Source organism: Vicugna pacos, chromosome 13 (assembly GCF_048564905.1).
Source record: "Vicugna pacos chromosome 13, VicPac4, whole genome shotgun sequence".
NCBI lineage: Eukaryota > Metazoa > Chordata > Mammalia > Artiodactyla > Camelidae > Vicugna > Vicugna pacos.
Window position 1 is genome coordinate 19,396,724 of NC_132999.1, and position 13,357 is coordinate 19,410,080.

The 13,357-nt window shown below is 36.0% G+C and overlaps 1 protein-coding gene across 2 annotated transcripts in view; it reads right to left on the minus strand.

The window, feature by feature from the left end:
* RAVER2 (ribonucleoprotein, PTB binding 2) overlaps positions 1–13,357 on the minus strand; it is a 97,372-nt gene that overhangs the window by 27,124 nt on the left and 56,891 nt on the right. For both annotated transcript variants that reach the window (XM_015240196.3, XM_072974299.1), the window contains exons 10-11: positions 10,412–10,523; positions 8,695–8,831 (exon numbers count right to left, since the gene is read on the minus strand). In XM_015240196.3, coding sequence (XP_015095682.2) covers positions 8,695–8,831; positions 10,412–10,523 — 249 coding nt within the window. The remainder of the gene's footprint in view (positions 1–8,694; positions 8,832–10,411; positions 10,524–13,357) is intronic.

Here is a 13,357-nt window from a genome sequence, read left to right on the forward strand (position 1 = left end):
ATGGCCTTGGAAGAGTCCCAGGATATATCCGAGCTTTTCAAAACCCCTGTGGACGCCTAATTCCCCAACTTTTCCTTTAATGCTTTTTGGTTAGCCTTTTCTTGTTTTGGCTCAAATGTTATCTACCACCTCAGGCAGTCACAAAATTAAACAATTTCCTCTAAATGTTTTCAATAGACTCCCCTGAGGAAAAGCTTTCCACATAGCGCAAGCTCCGAGTCAGGTCAAATGAAAAGTGGGGTGAGGCCATGTGCAGCTCCCACCCCTTTCCTGCCCACTCTGGGGGCTCCCAGCTTCCTGATTTTTGCTGTGATTATGGGCTGTTATAAAGAGACAGGAAAACAGGAAGAGGACTGGCTAAGAGACCATCAAGGTAGCTGCTCTTACCAGTATTCAGATATTTTTCTTGAATAAATACTCCCCAGGTTGCTTCATGCTTTTAGTTAGTATCCAGAGTTCTGTAAAAGTTGACTCTGATCATTTCTGCTCATTTTATTGATGCTTTTATGGAAGAGAAAATGCTTGGAGGTTCTTATTATGCCATTTCAGTTGACATTATCTGTGGCTTGGATTTTCCATTTAGGCCCAAGATACACTGCAAATTAATTTTACAGGATGAGGCAAGAGTTAGGGTTCATGTTCCCCAATATGGATAATCAGCTGTTCCAACAACATTTCCATTTTTTACCTATGGGATTGTTTTTGAAATCTTTGTCAAGAATCAACTTACCATTTAAGTATGGGTCTAATTTTGGACTCTCTTCTATTCACTAATCTATTTGTCTTTCATTATGCCAATACCACACTGTCTTGATTACTATGATTTTATAGCAAATCTTGAAGTTACGTAGAAATATTTCAGTTTTGTTCTTTTAGAAGATTGTTTTGGGTAACGTAATTCCTTTATATTTCAATATAAATTTGAAAAATCAGCTTGTCAATTTCTCTTTGTAGAAGAAGACTGCTGAGAAATTGGTTGGGATTGCAATGAATCAATAGATCAATTGCAGAGAACTGACATCACACCAATAGTAAGTCTTCCCATCCATGTACATGGTATAGCACTCCATTCATGGGCATCCTCTTTGATTTCTCTCAGCACTGCTTTGTAGTTATCACTGTAGAGTTTTTACAGATCTCTTAATTTATTACTATGTATTTCATGTTTGGTGTTACTATAAATGGAAAAAATTTTAAAACTATTTTCTAATTGTTTCCTGCTGGTACATAGAAATACAATTCGTTTTCACATATTGCCCTTCTATCCTGTGACTGAAAGTTTACTTATTATATTTAGTGGCTGCTTTTTAGATTCTTAAGGATCTTCCATGCACTCATGTCATATGCAAATAGAGGCATTTTTACTTTTCCTTTCTTATTTCATACCCTTTTTATAAACGTTGTTTCATTAACTAAAACCTCCAAGCTTGTATTGTTGAACAGAAGTGGTAAAAGTGTATATTCTTGCCTGTTCTGACAATTAATTGGAGCTTGTAGTCAATTATCATTTCCTATTATTATCATTCAGTTGAGGTTTACCACTGAGCTATTTGTTTTCTATGCATCCTCATTGACTTTTTTCCTTTCCTGACATTTTTTGGCTTATTCAAATGTTTTTAGAATTCCATTGTAATTAAACTGTTGACATTTTAGCTATATTTGTCTACATAAGAGTTAATTTTTCTACTTCAGGTAAAATGTGAACACCCCAGAAACAATTTCATTCACCCCATACTGTCCTCAGTATTATTATTATCAAATATGTAATGTCTACATACAAGCCCCACCATGCAATATTATAATTTTGCTTTTAAGTTTAAAAAAGAAAATATACAGCTTTTTTTTTTAACCCACATAGTTACCAGTTGCTTAATCACAATGATCTCAATGAGAGGCCATCTGTGGGGCAGAGGGCAAAGATGCTGCTAAACCTCCTACAATGTACAGTATAGCCCCACTGCAACAAAGAATTAATTATCCAGCCCAGAATGTCAATAGTGCCAAAGTTGAGAAACTGTTTTAAGATGCATTATTTTTATCTGGTTCTTTCAAAATAATCTCTTTGTAACTTTGGTTTTCAGCATATAAACTGATGTACCTAGATAATATTTTGGTTTTCTTTATCTTGCTTTGCAGGGGAAGTCTCTGACTTTTTTAGATCTGTAAGATTTTTTTAAGCAAACATGAGAATTTTTTATCATTATTCTTTCATATACTTTATACCCATTTATCTTTCTCTTCTCCTTCTGAGACTCCAATTACATTTATTTTAGTCTGCCTGATATTGTCCCTTACGTCCCTGAGGATCTGTTTGTTGGTTTTCAACCTCTTTCTCTCTGTTCTTCAGACTGAATTATTTCTTTTGAGCTGTCTTTATTTTAACTGAACCTTTTTTCCTGCTTTCTCTAAACTTCTGCTCAGCCCATCCAGTGTATTTTTTTTTTTCAGATACTGTACTTCTTTTTCCTGGGGTTTCTATACTTCTTTTTTAGTTTATATTTCTTCCTAAAATCTCCCATCTGTTCATTTTTACCTTGTTTCTTTTAAATTGTTGAACATGTTTACAATAGCTGTTTTAAGTAAGTCTTGGTCTACTGATACCAACATCTAGGTCATTTTGTGGTCAGTTTCTATTAACTGCTCTTCCCCTTAACTGTGGGTCACATTTTCCAATTTTTTCAACTTTTGAATTATTTTTGTTGACTGAACATTGTATATCATATATTCATAGAGACTATGGATTATATTCCTCTGAAGGTCGTTGATTTTTGTTGAGTAGGAGTTAACTTACATAAACTCAGACTCCAAACCATCTCTGTGCTGGAAAGGAGTTGAAGCTCTTCGCAGCTCTTCAGCCTTCCATCTGTCACTTTCCACCAGGTCCCCTGGAGTCTCTCTCACACAAAGTTCAGGAGTCAGTCAAGTGTATTTAGGTTGAGTTTAAACAGATTTTTTCCTGGGATTTTCCAGCCTTGCTAACAGTCCTGAACTCTATCCTGTGACTCCATCAGCTGGGACTTTCTGCACAGACTGGGGGGGGGGGCGTTAGACAAAAAGCCAGAGAGGCATAAATCTCAATCAGTGTAGTTTCCCTCTTCCAAGGACTGACTCCCCTTCAGTTTCTACCTGTTTCTGGTCATTCTCCGGGACCTTCAAATAGTTATTTTGTTTCATCTTTAATACAACTTGAATCACTGTTATCTGCAGAAGGGATACTCTGATACAAGTAACTTCACCAATACTGGAATGCCAATTAGGATTTTTAAATGTGATAGTTTTACCAAAATAGAAATTATTATATCCATCTGTATCTTGACATGTCCCTCTCTCCCAATCCTTATGCACAGCCACCAGTATAAAGCAATCAAACAGTTTCTATAAGACACCACTTTCATGCCTGAAGAAACTTGCCCATGGTATAATGAAAATAATGTGTATTTTGGAATCAGAGAAATAAATGAGTCCTTTACGAACTGCATAAACTTGGAACGATTATTTTCCCCTTTACGCTTTTCCACTTGTACTATGGAAGTGGTCATTTAAATCTCACCAGATTGCTATAAAGATCAAATGCTTACATTACAAAGTATATAGCAAATGTTCAAAACAAAAAATGTCACTTTCCCTTAGATCTCTTCCTCCATTCTAGCAGCGGAAATAGAAGGAACTCCTAAAACATGACCACCTTTTACTAGTTACTTTATTCAATTAGTAACATCTAATTAAATTTAGGTTATAAGGGTGAATGAACACAAGGGAGAGAACCAATCTCACTTTAAAAACAAGCATGAGGAAACAGCAGGGACTGCCCAAGGAGACACTGATTGCCAGGAGGATCCATCCACATCTCCACCGTTTCTCTCTGGTTAAGCAAGGGTAGAGGCAGGAGGAAGGCTGGCAATGCAAAGACATCTTTATCACAGACTTTCTCCATGTGTAAGTGGGAAAGGTCTTTCTGGGGCTACAGTAGGTACATAATAAACCACAGTAATCTAATAAGTAAAACTGCTAATGAGAAAAGCAAGACAAATTTCAAAATTGAAATAAAAGAAATGAAAAAAGTATAAAAAATAACTTTTAAAAACTTAAATCATACATTTAAATAAGTTTTAAAAAATCTGTGAGTTCCAGTCAAGATGGTGGAGTGGCAGGACCATGAGCTTGCCTCTCCTTGCGACCACAACGATACCACAACCGAATGTTAAACCACCATCGAAAAAAGACTGGAACCTAGCAAAAAAAGATCTTCTGCCACTGGAAACAAAGAGGGAACCACAGCAGGATGGCAGGAGGGGCACGCTCGCAATATCACTGGGCCCCATACCCCCACAGTGGGCAACCCACAAGCTGAAGATTTGTTAAGTCACAACGGCCCTCCCACAGGAGTGAGAGCTGTAAGCCCACGTCAGCCTCCCCAGCTCGGGTCCTGGCATTGGGAAGAAAAGGAGCCCCCAGGACATCTGGTTTTGAAGGCCATGGGGGCTTGGCTCCAGGAGCCCCACGGGACTGGGGAAAACGGAGACTCCATTTGCTTGAGAAACGTACATGGAAACACACGCACCAGGTCCAAGGGCAGAGGCAGCGATTTCATAGGAACCTGGGCCAGACCTGCCTGCTGGATTTGGAGGGTCTCCTGCGGACGTAGCGGGCGGCTGTGGCTCACTCAGGGGACATAAAAGCTGGTGACGGACATTCCAGGAGTGTTAATCTACATGAGCTTTCCTGGAGGCTGACATCTTGATTGGATCATTAGCACCAAGACCTAGCCCCACCCAACAGCCTGTAGGGAAGCCTTAGGCCAAACAACATACAGGGTGGAAGCACAGCCACACCCATCAGCAGACTTCCTAAGCCACAAAGGCCTCTAGACACAGCCCTACCCACCAGAGGTCCAGGACCAAGCTTCACCCAGCAGTGGGCAGGCACTGGCTCCTCCTGCCAAGAAACCTGCATAAGCCTCTAGTCCAGCCTCAACCACCAGGGGCAGATACAGGACATAAGAAAACAATAATCCCAAAGCCTACAGGAAGAATCCACAAACACACAGAAAGACAGACGATATAAGGCAGCAAAGGAGTATTTCCCAGGACAAGACACAAGATAAAATCCCAGAAGAAGAAATAAGTGATAAGGAGATAGGTAATTCATCTGAGAAAGAGTTTAAAGTAATGATGGCCAAGATGTTCAGAGAACTCAAGAGGAGTACAGATGCACAGAGTGAAGTTTTTAGCAAAGAGTTGGAAAATATAAAGAATACCCAAACAGAGTTGAATAAAATCACTAAATGAACAATACACTAGAAGGAACCAAGAGTAGACTAAATGAGGCAGAAGAACAGCTAGGTGAGCTAGGAGACAGATTAATGGAAATCACTACTTCAGAACAGAAAAAAGAGAAAAGAATAAAAAGAACTGGGGATAGTTTAAGAGAACACTGGGACAACATGAAGTGCTATAATACTCGCATTATATGGGTCCCAGAAAGAGAAGAGAGAGAGAAAGGACCTGAGAAAATATTCAAAGAGATAATAACCGAAAACTTCCCCACCTTGGGAAAGGAAACAGTCACCCAAGTCCAGGAAGCACAGAGAGGTCCACACAGGATGAACCCAAAGAGGAACACACCAAGGCACATGTCATCAAATTGACAACAATTAAGGATAAGGAGACAATATTAAAATTAGCAAGAGAAAAGCAACGAGTAACATACAGGGGAGCTCCCTAAGGTTATCAGCTGATTTTTCAGCAGAAACTCTACAGATCAGGAGGGAGTGGCGCGATATATTTAAATTGATGCAAGGGGGAAACTTACAACCAAGAATACTCTTTCCAGCAAGGTTCTTGTTCAGACTTGATGGAGAAATCAAAAGCTTCACAGATAAACAAAAGCTAAAAGATTTCAGCACCACCAAACCAGCTTTACAGCAAATGTTAAAGGACCTTCTCTAGTCATCAAACCATAAGAAAAGAGAACAAAAAGAACAAAGAGGAAAAAAAATGAGAGACCTACAAACGATTGCTTTGGCTCTTTGGGGTCTTTTGTGATTCCTTATAAATTTTGGAATTGTTTGTTCTAGTTCTGTGAGGAATGTCATGAGCATTTTGATGGGGGTTGTGTTGGATCTGTGGATTGCTTTGGGTAGTGTGGCCATTTTGATAGTGTTGACTCTTCCAATCCAAGAGCACAAGAAATCTTTCCATTTCTTTGTGTCATTTCGGTTTTCAGAGTATAGGTAACCTCCTTGGTTAAGTTTATTTCTAGGTATTTTGCTGTTTTTGATGTAATGGAAATGTCTCTGCCAGTTATAAATTTTTTTTTAATTCTGGTTTTTGAAGTGAAAAAAAAAGTGAATGAAGGGCCACAAATGGCAAAATATCCTTCTTTTTAATGGGTGAGTTGTATTCCATTACGTGTGTGTGTGTGTGTGTGTGTGTGTGTGTGTGTGTGTGTGTGTGTGTGTACATGCTGCATCTTCATTATCTATTCAACTACTGATGTGCACTTAGGATGCTTCCATAACTTGGCAATTATAAATAATGTTGCTGTTAACAGCAAGGTGTATGTATCTTTCTGAGTTAATTCTTATTTTGTGGTTGGCTTTACTCCTTTGATAACTATGTAAGTTTAATAAGCTAAAGCTCTAAACATTCTTAGAAACAATGCACAGTACACGTATGTAAATTAAAAAATGTATGTGCAGTAAAAAAAAAAAAAGATCTATCAAGCCATGAAAGACATGGAAGAAAGTTAAAAGACCTATTACTAAATGAAAGAAGCCAACCTGAAAAGGCTACAAACTGTATGATTCCAACCAAATGACATTCTCGAAAAGGCACAGCTACAGAAACAATAAAAAGATTGTGGTTTCCAGGGGTTTGGGAAGAATGAATAGATGGAGCACAAGGGATTTTTAGGGCAATGAAATTACTCTGTATGATACTATAGTGGTGGCTACATGTCATTATGCATTTGTTAAAACCCATAGAATGTACAACATCAAGAGTGAACCCTAATGTAAACTATTGACTTTGGCTAATAATAATGTGCCCATGTTGGTTCATCAATTGTACCAAATATGCCACACTGATGAGGGATATTGAGGGTAGGCGAGTACGTATGTGTGGATGGGGAGGGCTATGTGCAGACTCTATTTTCTGCTCAATTCTGTTGCGAACCTGAAACTGCTCAAAAGAATAAAGTCTATTAAAAAAAAATTGTGCTTCCTCTTGTTTATAAAAGTAAATGTTTTCTTGTTAAAAAAAATGAAAATTGTATAGGACTATATTTTATAAACTTTTAAGATTAACAACAGATTATGAAACATTTATCATGTGTTTACACGTTGTTCCACATGATTCTTAATAACTGCATTTCCTCATATAAATATGACAATTTGTTTATTCAGTCTTCTACACTGTTAGAAATTTAAGCTGTTTCTAATTTTCACAACCATAAATTATTCATAAATGATTTACACATCTGATAATACCCTTGCCTTCTGTCACCTGTAAATGTCATCAGCATACAATCAATGTCCTTATCTAAGTCATTACTTAAGATGTTAATTAATAAGGGAACAAAGATGAAACCTTATGAAACATAGAAGAGAATGCCTTCCAGATTGTATCAATTTACTATTACTGTTCCTTAAATATAGCTATGTGCCACCTAATTATGTCATCTTCGAACCCACATTTTTCCATCTTTTCCATGGGTATATGAGAAACTTTATTATATATTTTGCTAATAGCCAGCTTTACCACTTGTACAGAATCCACTTGACCTGTGTTTCGACTGCCCTATCATAAAAGCATAGTCAGGCATCCACTGTTCTAAGTGAACTTACATCGGTTTTCATTTCTAAGTTTATTAGAGATGAGCGAAGCAAACAGTTTCCCTAACAAAGCAAAGTGGAAGTATTGCTCCCATAGACAAGATGGAGCAAAGAAGGTGACTACTCTGAGAAATAAGAAAGAATCAGAATTGTTGTTTATAAGAGACTCTCATGATTACATAATAATATAAAGACTAACACAATACACACTGGCAACTTAAACCACTAAGAACAAGGTGAAGGAGAAAAGGCCAAAGTGAAACTGACAGTTAAGTAATGACACAGTATGTCTATTGAATAGAATACTTTTTATGTTATTGATTGAATGACTGGTTTGAAAGTTAGCATAATAGTGCCTGTCATTATGATCATGTCTCTACATCCATAAGCAGTGGTGAATTACAGAGGTATTTCCTTAGGGTCCTGAGTCAGGTCTACACCACAGGTCAGCAGAGATTTTCTGTTAGGAGCCACATGGTAAGTATTTAACCTGTGGGCAATACAGTCTCTGCTGTAACTACTCAACTTTGCCGCTCTTGCACAACAGCACCATAGACAGTACGCAAATGCACGGACGTGGCCGCATCCCAGTAAACCTTCACAAAACTGGTGGTGGGCTGGACTGGCTCCGTGGTTTGCTCACTACTAGCATAAATAATGAAAGGGAAATATCTAGTGCAAAATGGTACTTAGCAAACTCTTGAATGCATCTTGAAACTCCAAATGGCGAGGAAGAAATATTGTATAGATCAGTGCAATTTTACTTTCGTGTAACAGGAAACACAATTTCACATCCAGTGAACTCCATACACAGTTGAACCAATTTTTCTATATATCATCAAAATCTGAGAATCATGTACCTGTGTGTAGTCACCAAAAGGCTGAGAATAAGCAATGCACTTTTCCAACGTGTGTTGTGATTCATTTCCCTGAGAGATTGCATCCAGAATGTTGCTTGCAATTCCAGTCTTCTGCAGAGCGGTTTTACTTGTAGGGGCTAATGACAAAATCAATACGTGTATTTTAGTTGGGTTGTTTTATTATAAATTACAAACAGAGCACAAAACTCATTAACGCAGCACATTTTCAAACCAAACATAAATTGTAATTTGCCAGTAATAGCTAGATTTATTATCCCCAGGGGAAAAATATATGGTATATGCTATTGTCCCATTTGTTTAAAACAAATGAAAATGGAAGCCTGCCCTGTGGGTAAGTAACTTTGATAGAACCATTTAAAAAATGTATGTCTAATCTGTAAAACAAGACACACAAAATGTAAATTAACTAATCTTATTAATGCAATAGTTATAACCATCAATTTTTAGACCATATAAAAATACAGCAGGTATACTAGAAACACATTAAGTTTTTATCTAGCTTTTAAAGGAAAATTATAAAGTAATGTTTAGGTTTCAGAAGATACTTTATAAAATACAGAGTGTGTGTATTAAAAACAAAATTCACCTTTCATCTCTTTTCATTCAATCCTATTCTTTTCCCCAGAGGTAACAATTTATTTTCCTAGATTTACGCACTTACACATTCGAATATGTACATATAGGAATATAGGGCTTTAAGTGAATATAAATGGAATCATTTTATGCATACATTTGCTTCTCTACCTAACAATCTGCTTTAGAGATCATGTTATATTAGTACATCTAGCACTCTCTTAACTTATATATACATGCTGAGTACTCCATTTTATGACGAACTGTGATGATTAATCACGCCCCTACTGATGTATATTAAGGCACTTTTCAATTTTTCACTACTGACAACCAATGTTAAATTTCTGGGGTTTTTTTCTTTTTTCTTTTTTAAGAGATCTCACAATTTTTTTTTTTAATCCTTCACGTGTGCTTTGTTTTTTTCTTGGATGGCGGTGGGTAATTAGGCTTCTTTACTTATTTAATGAAGGTACGGGGGATTGAGCCCAGGACCTCAGGCATGCTAAACATACACTGTACCACTGAGCTACATCCTCCCCCTCAACAACCAATGTCACAGTTAGTATCTTAGTGCCTAGAGAACACCATATATGTGATTTTCTCTTAATTTAGGTGGATTTCTCTTAATTTGAATTAATAGTTAATTTACGCTAATTGAAGGCCTGAGGAGGTATCTAAAAAAAGCAAATGAGAATTCTACTTCTGCCAATTATTACCAGACAGTATATTCTGGGGTATTTTGCAAATATTCTGGATTTGTGAGATTTCTTAAAGGTTTAAACATCGTATTTTAGAAATATGATTCCATATGTACTCTAAGGAATTATAGTATTGCCAAATAATTGCTTTACCCAATTATTTTAAATCATGATTTCATAGTAATTCAATTAATTGATTATATTCTTAATAAATATTATAAAAGATGTTTTCCTTCAATAAAATTGAATAAATTTTAAGTGTCTCAGTTTTAGTTATTTCAATTTAGAGACTACGGACATAATTTAGGCTTTCATTGGTCAACAGGCATTATTTACTTCCATTAAGCAAAAAAAACTAAAGTAAAACTCATTAAGAAAAATGTTCAATAAAACTCCAAAATATTAATACAAGAGCACTCACTTACATGATAAGCACACACTGGGCAACACACTTGCCAAGTTCAAGTATGGATTTTTACTGAGCCGAATTTCTTTTGGTGGTTCTCCCAAGAGTGAAGTCTGATTCTTAGAGGCAGCCTGTTTATCAAAAACAAGAGAGTGGGTGCTTATTAAGAGGTATGAGACAGTAAGAATGCAAAAAAATCAGAGAAATATTTATTCTTCAATAAATCTAGTCTAGTGCCATAAAAATCTGTGAAACCTAATGTTTGATGCTACAAAGTCTTGAAATATTCCTGAATACTGATTTAAATTATGACATTTCACCTGCTATTATTTTTCAGTGTTTTTAAACTATTCTAGAACCATAGAACTTAAAACTGAAAGAGAATTAAAGGCTATGTGTACAACCTTCTCATTTGAACCAGGAGAGTTTTCACGTTCACAAGAAAAAACAAGTCCCATACCTTATTTTCAGAAATACTGTTACCAACATTTTCTTACTAATATTCTCATGTGCAAACCAATTATACTTCAATTTTAAAAAGTTAAAAAAATTTTTACTTAATATTGTATGGCCACAGCCAAATGACAAAGGCAAACCTTATTTATCTCTGGTTAAAAATAATACCAAAGAGAACAAGTAGATTTAATAAAATCCAAATCAACGTTTAGATTATAACCCTAGAAATTCAAAGTTCTTGAAAATATGTGATATCAATTTATTTTTATACAACTAGTTGTAAGGATTCTAGTATTTCTTGAGTAGAAAAAAGGAGACAAAATCATGGGCTGATTCTTTGATACAGTCCATATTCTTCTGCCATAATTTTTTGTTTACTTTTCACTCTCAGGTGGTAAAGATTTTAAAATAAGATACAATTCAGGTGAACACTAGTAGCTATGTTTTCTTTTTAAAATAATTTTTATTTTGTTCCCTGAACAGAATGAAGGAAGTATAATCTCAAGTGCTTATTTCTATATCTGACAGCCAGAGCTCCTTAACATTTGTTCCTTATCTGGCCAATCTGGTATTTGGATGGAGAAGTCTGTCTTGTACACTTTCATAGGCCCCCTAAAAGTCCACGTGTGCTTATGATATGTAAATCACAGGTGCAGATGTATTCATCCATTCATATGTGTTTACTTAATATTTGTTATGCTCTAGGCACTGTGGTAAGCATTGGTAATACTAAAATGAGTAAAACAGGGATACTACCCTTAAAGAAACTCAGCCCAGTAGATAATATAGTTCAAGAGATGTCTAAAATGGAACCATAAGATTATAATCGGGAGCTAAAACAATTAGATACAAGCCAAAGAAAAGCATTTGGCATGAGAAGGGACAGTAGCCTAAAGAAAATTCAATGACTGAGTAAAGGAAAGGAAGCCAGCAAAGAAATGTCAGATTTTATTTCTGAAGTATTCAGATTGCTAAAATCATCAGATTATATCCATAGTAGGGTTTCTCAACTCTAGCTATGCATGAGAATCACTTAAAAACCTTAAACAGAGTCTCCCAACAAAGAAAAGCCCTGGACCAAATGGCCTCACTGGAGAATTCTACCATTTAAAGAGGAATCACCATCAATCCTTTTTAAATTCTTTCAAGAAATCGGAGAGAATGCTTCTTAACTCATTCTATGAAACCAGTATTACACTGGTACCAAAGCCAGACAGACAGTATAGGAAAAGAAAACTACAGACCAATATCCCTTATGAATTCTGATGCAAAAACCATCAACAAAACACTAGTAAACCAAATTTGGCAGATTATTAAAAGGCTTATATACCATCACCAGCTGGGATTACAAAAATCATTCAATGGAATACACTCCATTAACAGACTGAAGGGAGAGAAAAATACATGATCTTTTCAACTGATGCCAAAAAAGCATTTGACAAAATTCAACACATTTTCATGATTAAAATTCAACACCCTCAACAAGCAAGAAAACTACCTTAACATAACAAAACCCACATACAAAAAGCCAACTTTATACTCAATGGTGAAAGACTGAAAACTTTCTTCTAAGATCAGAACAAGCTAAAGATGCCTGCTTTTACCACTTATGTTCAACATAGTATTGGAAGTTCTAGCCTGAGAAGTTAGGCAGGTAAAAGAAATAAGAGGCATTCAAATTGGAAAGGAAGAAGTAAAATTATCTCTCACTGCAGATGACATGAAAACCCTAAAATTTAGACACACACACACACACGCTGTTAGAACTAATACATGAAATAAGCAAAGTTGCAGGATAAAGTCAACATGCAAAAACTGGTTGTGTTTTCATATACTAACAATAAATGATCCAAAATGAAAATTTAAAAAACAATTCCATTTACAATAGCATCAAAAAGAATAAAATATTTAGGAATTAACCGAACCAGGGAGGAGAAATACTTGTATAATGAAAAACCACAAAACATTGCTGAAAAAAATTAAAGAAGACAAATAAATGGAAAGACAGCCCATGTTCATGGATTGGAAGACTTAATATTGTTAAAATGTCACTACTACCTGAAGTGATCCACAGATTTCAATACAATCCCTATCCAACCTTGGGGTCAGAAATAGAGAAATCCACCCTAAAATTCATATGGAATATCAGGGGACCCCAAACAGTCAAAACAATCTTTAAAAAGGTGAAAACAGAAGAAGAATGGAGGGCTCATCCTTTCTGATTTTAAAAACTTAATGCAAAGCTACAGTAATCTCAACAGGATGGTACTGGCATAAAGACAGGGATATGGAACAATGGAAAATAATAGAGACCAGAAACAAATCCCTGCATATATGGTTAAATAATTTCAATGAGTGTCAAACCTACTCAATGAGGGAAAGAACAGTCTTTTGAACAAAAGTGATGGGAAAACAATATTGACAAGCAAAAGAATGAAGTGGACACTTACATAACACTACATACAAAAATGAATCAAAAACCTAAATCTAAGAACTAAAACTATAAAAG